Raw genomic sequence first — 10000 nt, 5'->3', positions numbered from 1 at the left:
CTTAAGCAGACCGGTCTGGGGAAGGGTGGGATGAGGCAGGCAGGTCGAAAGCAAAACATAAGCTTCACCAGAGAAACGCCTTCGCCTATCACACGACCATCGCTTGCGCTTGGTGCGCGGCCATAATGCAAAGATTAAAAATCCAAAAACCCCGTTCAAACGCTGGCCGGGCTGCGCCTTCGCCTTCGCCTTCGCCGTCGCCTTCACCGTTGTCATCGTTGTCTTGTGATCTTTGCGATCTCACGGGTTCCGTGCCGGGAGTACCGTCGTGTGGTAAGCTGCGAATGCTCGGTTTATGTTCACTTTTTTGGGACTTCCCGACGGTAACAGCAGCGACCGGGGGCCGAGATAAGTTTCGATACCCGGGAGTGTACCCGTACACCCGTTGGTTGGGGCCGCACCGTGTGCCTAATCCTAGGGTTGGGTTCGACTTGTTTCTTCTGTTCCACAGTGCCACAGTGTGTGTGTGTGTGTGTGTGTGTGTGTGTGTCGCACGCAGGGCGCTCTTGAACACTTGAGAACCGTGCGGTATCACCTTTCGCTCCGCAAATCCTGTTTGTTTCTTGCAGCTCAAGCAGAGCACCAGCAGCAGCAGCAGCAGCAGTCGAGATATGGTGGCCGGAAAAACCAACAAATAAACTTTGCATCCCCCGCCCCCGCCGGGGTGTGCCGGGATTATAAGCAGCGCGAACCCCTGGTGTGGAGCAGTTCTTCGTTTTATTCGTCTTTTTATATTTGTGCTGAGAAACATGGCTGCTATGGTGAGAGGGTGGGAGGGGGTCTCATAATTGGCAGAAAACAATTGAAAGCCTGTTCGTTTGTTTCCTACCAAGGAGCAACTCATCTTAGCAGGCGAAGCAACATCATCGAGCATGAGCATTGTTGGCAATCACACACACACACACACACACACGCTGTCAGTCGATCCCGAACACTGTCACATCAGGGTTCGAATCGAAGTAACCCGGTTCGATGTGCTGCGATGGCCGCTTTTTTCGATAAATCAGTAAATGGAGGCAACTGTGCTTGATTGAAAGGTATTGAATGGAAATTACTGGCACCCGGCATGAATGGGCGGTTTATGATGAGTGGCAGAGCTCTTTTGTTTTCCATTTTACCGGGAACATTGTGGTCCCCGGCATGGAATGCGCAGCCTTACGGGTTGTATGACATCAACATGACGCCTGGAATTGATTTCAGACATTCTGCCATTTCAACGGCTTCCAAGTAAATGCTTGTTCAAAGGAATCAGGAAAGGAGAGCTGCTAAACACTATAAGGACGTTGTTCGTTATTGTGTGGAAGATGCCGTAAGACGAATACAATTTTAGTTCTAAGAGCAGTCAGAATGAGATTCCATTATTAGTGTGTTCGTGTATTATTACAGGAAACATTAAACAATTTCATTACATAGCGATGCAGCCATATTAAGACAAACATCAACAGACAATCAGAGTTTGCAAAGTAAGCACACTGTTGGAATGATTTAATGCTCGACATTCCTGTCATAAAAGACATACAAAAGATGCGTTCTGGCTTTCGTTTCCATTCACTTCAATAACCGCCAAATCCCACAATTTGCGTTCCACCTAAAGCATCGCATTCTTCTTCTACTTTTGCTCTGATTCGCTTGCTTCGGCTGTTTGGTGACATCCTTTCGTCCACCCCCTCCCCCCATCCCATTGTGTCGTATAAATTCTTCACATTCCACTTCCGGTTTAAATCAATAACGAAGTAAATCTAGCGCCAGGAAATGCCAAAAAACCAGCAGACCTCATGCTAACGCTCAAGACACGGCGACGGCTACGACCGAGGGCGGGAATCAATTTATCTCACACTTAACTCGTTGTTTGCGAAGGCGGGCATCAGGTTGTTGTATTCGAAAAGGTTATAAAATAAATATTCCAGTAACCTTCCCGTTCGTGGAGCGACCACCTTTTCGCCGAATACCCGGTTCTGTTTCTAGCGGGATTCGAGTTCTAGAGAGAGAGAGAGAGAGGCTGTGTGTGTGTTAGCGCACATACGTCGCTGCCTCAGCCACTGCAACCGCAGTGGTCCGAACTGGATGGATTCGGAACCTGGAGGGTGTAAATCTAAACATAATGCCGACGAAATGGCTGCTCCGGACAGCTCCGGTTGGGTCGGATCGGGCCAGGCCGGGCCAGGCCGGGCCGGGTCGGTGTGGCTTACCGTGTTTCGATGATGAAATTTGTAACCGGTGCATTTCGGGGGTCCTGCGAGTGAGCCCAGGATAAATCGACCGAACGTGACGTGAAGCTTACGACCAGCGGACGTCCGGGTGGTTCGGGAACATCTGTGGAACAAACGTGGCAGAAGCGGATAAAGAGCGGAGGTAAATCGAGGTGTTTCGGTGAGGCGCAAAAGGTAAAAGAGGATGGTCGTGGTCTTTGGTTTCGTCCTGGTCGTCGTCTGCGTCGTCGTCCTGGTCGTCGTCTGCGTCGTCGAGAGTGATACATTTTCTTGTCAGAGTGTGGCCAGAGGAATGCTCAATCTCCTTCAACTTCCGTGGACCACTTCGCCCCGAGAAGGAAGGACAAGAGGGACAGGGATATTTATCTGCCTCGCACCGAGCGTCCTGTGGTGATTCCGGTGTTGGACCTTCCTTCTGTCGGTCGGTCGGTCGGCGGATGGCGACCAAACACAACTCATCCAAGTTCGGGTCCCGGTCCAGGTCCCGGGGGCTAGTACACTCACCTTGTACCAGCAAATCGACGATGGCTTCCGGGTTGTGCCGGTCGTTCAGTAGGCAGCTGTACTCGGCCGTATCGCTGGCCAGGGCAGGGCTGAGGTGCAGGCTAAAATTATCAGGTACCAGCGTGAACTGCAAGTGTTACAGAAAGAGAGAAGGAGAGAGAAAAAGAGAGAGCGAACTAGAGAAAGGCAGAGTAATCACAGAAGGAAGTGGGAGTAGTAATTAGTCCTGTGGAAAGAGCTTCGAGGGACTTCGGGAGTACGGTGGTCACCGCACGGTGACACAAAAACCCTCCGGTGGCCATCAGAGGAGCCCGGGAACCTTTTCTCCTCGGAACTGTGCGCCAGGAGCAAAACGACGACGAGAAAGGGAACGAGGGATCTTGGCCACATATTGTGTCGAAATGTGTCGATAAAGCTGATGATAATTACTCTCCAGACATCATCATTACACGAGCCCGGCCACTAAGTGAGAACCGTTGTACCGAGCCAGAGGAACAGCAGCAGACAAGGGGGTATTCGTGTATTCGTGTGGCCATCGGTGGCGATCCCGCTCCGGCGATGATTCGTCCGGTGAAGAAAAATGGTGATGAAGCAAATGAGCTACATCATTATTTCACTCCACGGTACGGTTGAAGTCGTTTTCGGTTACAGCACGTCTTTGGTTTGGGAGAGAACCAGGTTTTGGGGTAGCTGGTAGCAATTTCGGTCCGATGCTACTACCTGGAGCATGGCCTCCTTGACACTCCAGGGCTCTAATGATTTGTTTGGCAGCACATGCGAGCGTACCTTGCAGCAGTGTGTACAGAGCGTAGTAAGCTAAGAGCTAGGTAACAAAGTGACCTATGCCACGGTTCACGGCATTCTCGGCGCTCCACACAAGCCCGGATGCCTGCTTGGATGCGACGCCTTCTGATGGTTTCTCTTCGTTGATCTGCAGCTCTTGCTCCCTGAGAAGGAGCACATGTTGGTGTAATTAAGGTCGAAATTTCGTCCGTAAACCGATACATTGGAGATGGAAAATGAAGAAAAAGAGACATTGATTGGACAGAATGGAGACGCCTGGTAACTCGTCACTGTAGCGCTGTAGACCGTGACCGAAGTCAACTCCATCATAGTGTTTCCGTTAAGAGCGTGGTGACATATTTACAAGACGAGGCATAGAGTGTTGGAGGAAATGGAGCATTATTCGCATCATCCGTCACTTAACAGGGTATATGTTTATATATGAATTCTTCATTTTACACCGTTACTTATGCATAGGAGAGTAGGTGGCAAGGTAGAAAATTGACACCTATCGATTGATGATGGTTATGGTATGGGTGCATTACTTACACCTTGAAACGATTGATGTATTGCCAAATGAAAAATAAAGTTAAAGGAACGGAGAAGGATTTCTTCTACAAGTTCTACAAATTTCTTCCTATAAAAAAGCAAATCAAAATAAGTAGAAGTGAAGATTTCCTTTATATATTTTTTTGTGTTTGTTTCGTATTACAGTAAAGTTCGATATTATAGTTAAATATCTAAATAGTACTGTTTCAACAGTCCTGTGAGTGAATATGTCAAATTAAATGGCCTGCTAGATGACCAAAAGCTGAATCCCGTGTGCAAATAATTTACAAAAGTGATCCAACCAGAAGTTCAAGCCATAAAAACAAACAAACAAAAAAACCATACACAGTGCCAGCGCGTGTAAAAGCGTTAATCACCGGTGCCCGTCACACCATTGTCAATTGGTTCGCTATCGCCAGACCAAGCGACCAATACCGATCATCAAACGGATGCTTCCCGGAATTCCGTACATTCGTAGTATAATCATCTGGGTTGTTTCACCGAGCGACAGCATGATTATTTGGCAAATTAAAACCCATAAACCTGTCATTGCAAGGCGTCAACCAATCACAATAACCGATGATGGTGCCACTGATACGAATCGGCCAGAGACACCAATGGCCATTGGCAATCGCCAATTCATTGTCGGTCGCTTGGATGGCATAATGTTTGGATTAATGTGGATTCGTTTTTTGTTTGTTATTTTTATGATTAAAACGAACCGAGGGACACAAACATGATGATCCCCAACTCCTCCCCCCCGGCCCCAGGGGAAATGGTTTGGGCACACGAACACGCTACAAATACCAACGAGAACGAGGTGTGTTCAAGTGACAGCTTGAACAAATCAAAAAAATCGCGTTTGCTTTCCTGTTAAAACTAGACGGCAATCGAGTGCGAGTGAGATCATATTTCTGCTCCCCAGTATCTGTGTGTGTGTGTGTGTCAGTGTTTTTTGTGTCCTTTTTGCTCGACCCCCCTGGCTACAACACCGGCGTACAACCCACCCCCCCTCGGTGCTGGTGTTAAAAATAATAAACAAAGTTCCGGACCGTCCCTTGGAACAATACTCACCCGCTGATTGCTGACCAGCGGCAGACCGTTGATGTACTCGGCGATGGTGTGGGTCGTACGCCAGACCAACGATTCCGCCAGCGAACGCTCGCTCACGCCCGGGCAGTCGAGGGTAATGTTTTTGCCGGCTACTGCTACGTACTTGATGATGGGAGTGTTTTCAAGATCTGGAACGGGATAACGCAAACACACACACACACGCACGCACGAACGCGCATTAGATGGTTTGGTGGAGTGAAAAAGTGGGTGGAAGGTGGTGGTGGTGGGCTGGTGAGGTGGTGGTTGGTGTGAAAAATGATGATGTCCAGCACAGAGCGAGCACGCGGTTGGGCGGTTGGGTACGATGATTAATGTTGCGCGTCCCGCCAAACGAACCGAACGGCACTGTTGCTCTTGACCTACACGCCTCTCTTTCTCTCTCTCTCTTTCTCTTCCCGGTGATTTCTGGTGTCCGCGAGTGTTTGTTCGTGTCCGTGCGTGTTCACGCGACACCAAACATGCGTAAATGCGGGAGGGCCAACCCACCTTTTCCCGGCCCGACACGATTCGACTCGGCTTAATTGGTTAAAGATATGGCGACCGCTGGGTCGGCCACCATCATACCAGCTACCAGGAATGGTCGCTCGTCGCACTCCCAGCGCAACATATTTCGGTAATAACACAGCATTAACCGTGGCACGCCCGGGTGGGTGGGGACCGCCGATACGTCGTTGGGTCGTTGGTAAACGATATGTTCGTTTTGGGATCGATTAAAACACACGGCGGGGCGGGCGGGGACGGGGTGGAAGGGTGGGGGTTGACCTACACCATTTGCTTTATCGCTGCAGAAGGAGGGTTATCAAAGTTATGTATGTGCGTAAAAGCGCTCAGCACCAGCGGCCGGGACAAACCGGTGCGCTGGTCTGTCGATGGCGATAAGAGGCCACGAAAGGAGGACGGGGAGAGGGGGGGGAGGGGTTTGAACGAAGGAACGAAGGAAGGAAGGCGGCAGCGAGCAGCATGAACGATGATCAGCGTCGTCAGGTCATCGAGGAAACTATTATCAACGAAAACACCCCCTGTGTGAATTCACACACTCACACACACACACACACAAAGGGAGGACGAGACAGACAATCACGGCCGACTAGCACCGCCTCTCCTTTTATTCCATCACAGAGACAGGTCGCATCCTCTCCTTTCTTTGCTCCTTTTGCTTCCTCACACAGGATATTAGTCCGGATATTTCTCCCATCGAGTTTTTGAAAACAGGCTACGAAAACATGTAGCCGGACCGGAGTGATCGAATCGGAGCGTCGGTGAGAGACCGCCCCGGACGAGATGTTATTAGTTTCGTCGGATGGAAGGTCTGGGCGCGCCCGGACCCCTTTGCCTTTGCCGAAGAGATGCCCGAGGAGATGCTTCCGGGCGTCAGTTGTGTTTTGACTTGGGCCTGCCTGCCTGCCTTTTCGAAGATATCCAGGACGGCGACGACGACGACGACGACGACTCACAAACCATTCGGTCGGAAATGGGTGCAAAATGGTAATGGCAGAGGGGGGACAGGACGGGAGGACGGGAGGACGGGAAACTTTGTTTTTCCTTATGACCGACCCGAACCCGTGCGTTACACGGTGCCGGTGGGATGGATATTTAATGACTGATAACTTTAAGATTAATTGAAATAGTTTGTGGAACGGCCGGTTCCAGGAGAGGGCGCTCAAGCACCGCTACAGCTCGCAAGAGGCTTGTAATGACGATTGGATTACGGAGATTAAATTGAAATGTTTATCCAGCCAAAACTTTTGTCAATCTCTGCCCTGGCCCTGTACATATGTCGTCGTCGTCGTCTCGGCACACTCGCTGCTGACACAAATGGGGGCTTTTTGGGTAGTTTTTTTGATAACGAGTTTGGAGGATGGTAGATTGTTTACTTGGAAAAAGCGGGAGATCTGTTTGCTTGTGATTAAACATCGTAAGGTTAGTTTGGTCTGAGAACATTGTTGCGTTTTGACCCAGATAACTTGAAGGCATTAAAGACTTCATCAGATTTGTGCTTCGTGGATGTTCCAATAACCAATTTGTAGTGCGATAACAGTGAGTAGTGCTTAAGGATGGAAAAAGATTTCAAAGAATATTGAGACGCGGATAAAAGAGCTTCGCCATGTTTGGATAGGGTTTTAATATCAGAAGCAAATGGGAGTGTTATAAAGGGTCTTTGCAGTTCTACCAAGTAATTCTTCATCTTAAGCAGATGAAGTTCTCTATAAATGGTCTAGGAGGGTTACTATAGGTGTGGTAAGTGCCTAAGTTACACCATTTGTGTTTCTCTTTACAGCCGTTACAGCACTTTGCAGGAACGCAATTTTCAGAGAAAATGTTTCGTTTGTATAAAAACGCTCGAAAGCTTACAAGAATGCTGGATCGAATTTTCTCTTTGTTATTTTTATGAAAATTATTTGACTGTTGTTCCATTTAACTACATAACAATTTCTCTGAACAAATGAATATTTTACGTACAATTCCCAAGTAAAAAATGGTTGAAAATGACTGAATAACCTATACACAAAAGCCATAACGTGGCAGGTTCATCATCATATTTCGATATGAGTTTAGTTAGTGGAAATATCCACAAAGCTACCAGTATGTTTATAAACCCATCAACGATAACAAATAACGTTAATCCATATTTGCAAAACCATCATCATTCTAAGTGGCACAAGCCAGATATCATAAGAGGCGCTGCCTCGATTGCCTGTTTGACCGTTTCGCTCGGCGTCTACTTAGTCCACAAACATCCTCCGAGCGGCACAATCTGTCATTTGTTTTACGAGATCAACATCCTAGTCACCATCGACGCCGTTCAGCAGTAGACATTCGAAACTGTACGATACGCTTCCACTCTCGAAACGCTAGTTTTCATTTATCAATTACGTGGCGTAAACTTTCGAGTAAATATCAACCCCCTTCCCCGTCAATAATTCCGGGATTGAAGTGATTTGATAAACTCCCCAGCAGAAAAGTCTCGTTTGGCGTCGTCCAAACCAACCAGAGAATCCGAGGGGATCCAGTGAGCAGCCGAAGGTCTCGCGGAAAGCGGGGAAACATCACAACATTACGACAGCTTCAGCCAACCAAGTCGGCCAGCTAGCAGCAGCGGTAGCGGCATCAGCAGCATTATGTTGGCGTTGACTTGGAAAACTACTCCTTCGCAATTTGTGTCGCTGCCGCCCAAAATGGTCCCCCCCCCTCCACCGTGTCGCTTCCCGGTCTCGAACCGTTGCTCTGAACCGAAAATCCGTGCCAACGAGAAGTCGAAGTTTGCTTGTAGTTCGGTGGCAGGATTAGGAGCAGGATCAGATAATTGTTTGAAAATCTGACCCCACCACCCCGGGACCAAACTGTCCCAGGCTCGTCGTCGTCGTCGTCGTCGTCGCCGACGTTGTTGTCGTGCCGCGTGCAAGTGCGGTCTTCGTTGGTCGCGAGTGTCGCGCACAAATGGCACAAACGCGAAGAAAGAAAGTTCACGGCAAAGCTGCATTGACGTACCGTCTGCGTTCCCACACACACACACACACATACACATACACATACACATGACACACGTTGCTACCATCCCCCAGTGGATGTGGAGCAGTCCTGTTGGAGGGGTTGGTGGGTGGTGGGTGGCGCGGTACATAGCCAAGTGAAACGTGAATGCTCAGTCACTCGAAAACAGCTTTTTGCACATCTGACTTCACCATCATCGGAGCGCACAGGATGGTGCTTCTTCAACGAGCTGCTCCAGTCCGCGTGCCCATGTGTGTGTGTGTGTGCGTGTGTCTGAAGTGGAAAGGTTTCATTTAACCGGTTGATTGAGTTGCTGGAAAACTTGTTTGAAGTGAAACTTATCTTCTCACGCTCCCACTTCACTTCACCACCACCATCATCGGTTCCATCTTTTGAGATTTTTCCTTCCTTCGATCTTTCTCCGTCGTTCCCTTTCAGCCACTCAGGCTCAACCTCCGAGGCCAAGGGAACAACCAGGGAACAACAGCAGCAGCAGCAGCAGGAGCAGCAGCCCCTCGAATGTGATTCCGATTCTGATCAGCCAATCGCGCGACCATGCGAAGAGATTCCCGGGGTTTTCGCGTGGAAAACTTTCGCTCGCTCGCTACCCGTTTCATGGTGACTATAGTTCCCAGCAGCCCCTCGTCCCTTGCCCCGTGGGCCACCTTCTTACGGAGGAGTTTTATCAGTTTTTGCCTATCTCGGGGAGTTTGGAGGACACACCTTGGCGAAAGGAGTTTTTGGGGAAGAAAGTAAATAGCGGCGGCAGCAACGGGGAGGCCCCACAACCGGTGGGTGCTCGAGAAAGCACTGTTCGCGTGGCCGGGTACTCTTGAGAGTGCCTATCTCGACGTCACCGTACTCGACGTACCAGAACCGAGAACCTGTCGAATGCAGCAGCGACCGTGCAGCAGCGAACCACCAAGACGGTGATGGTGGTGGTGGTGGTGGTGGTGGTCGTTGTCGCCATCTCTCCATGCCCTGCCAAGTGGTTAATCAAAGTGCGAGCCCAGACCACTGGCTGGCTTGAGGTTTTTGGGAGGTTTTTGGCCGCCGCCGCTGCCACCACAAAAACTTCCGCGTTTCTCGCGTTCAGCGTGTCAGCGAACTTGCTCCTTCGAATGGAGTCGCGGGACCGAGAAGAAGACTCTCGTCATTCAGTGTCGTAGCAACATCGTAGCATCGCGGGCCCGTCACATCAATATGCACTGCCCGGGAACGGGTCTTTCGCGGAAATCCCGAATGTCGGAAAAGTGTTCATTTGGCCGCCATTTCCAAGCGCAGCGAACATAATGATGAGCGTCAAAGAGCTTTGTGGTGGAGACGAGGGGTTCTGTCAGACCAGGGAAAAG

General features: G+C 49.6%; 1 protein-coding gene across 1 annotated transcript in view; it reads right to left on the bottom strand.

The window, feature by feature from the left end:
• The window catches only part of LOC125948476 (tyrosine-protein phosphatase 99A-like), a 40065-nt gene that overhangs the window by 23039 nt on the left and 7026 nt on the right, over positions 1-10000 (bottom strand). Inside the window, exons 2-4 of the mRNA XM_049674592.1 lie at positions 5121-5287; positions 2715-2841; positions 2190-2313 (exon numbers count right to left, since the gene is read on the bottom strand). Coding sequence (XP_049530549.1) covers positions 2190-2313; positions 2715-2841; positions 5121-5287 — 418 coding nt within the window. The remainder of the gene's footprint in view (positions 1-2189; positions 2314-2714; positions 2842-5120; positions 5288-10000) is intronic.

The sequence above is a fragment of the Anopheles darlingi genome, chromosome 2 (assembly GCF_943734745.1).
Source record: "Anopheles darlingi chromosome 2, idAnoDarlMG_H_01, whole genome shotgun sequence".
Taxonomy (NCBI): Eukaryota; Metazoa; Arthropoda; class Insecta; order Diptera; family Culicidae; genus Anopheles; species Anopheles darlingi.
The sequence above is the reverse complement of the archived record's forward strand: the minus strand, read 5'-3'. Positions and strand labels throughout refer to the sequence as shown.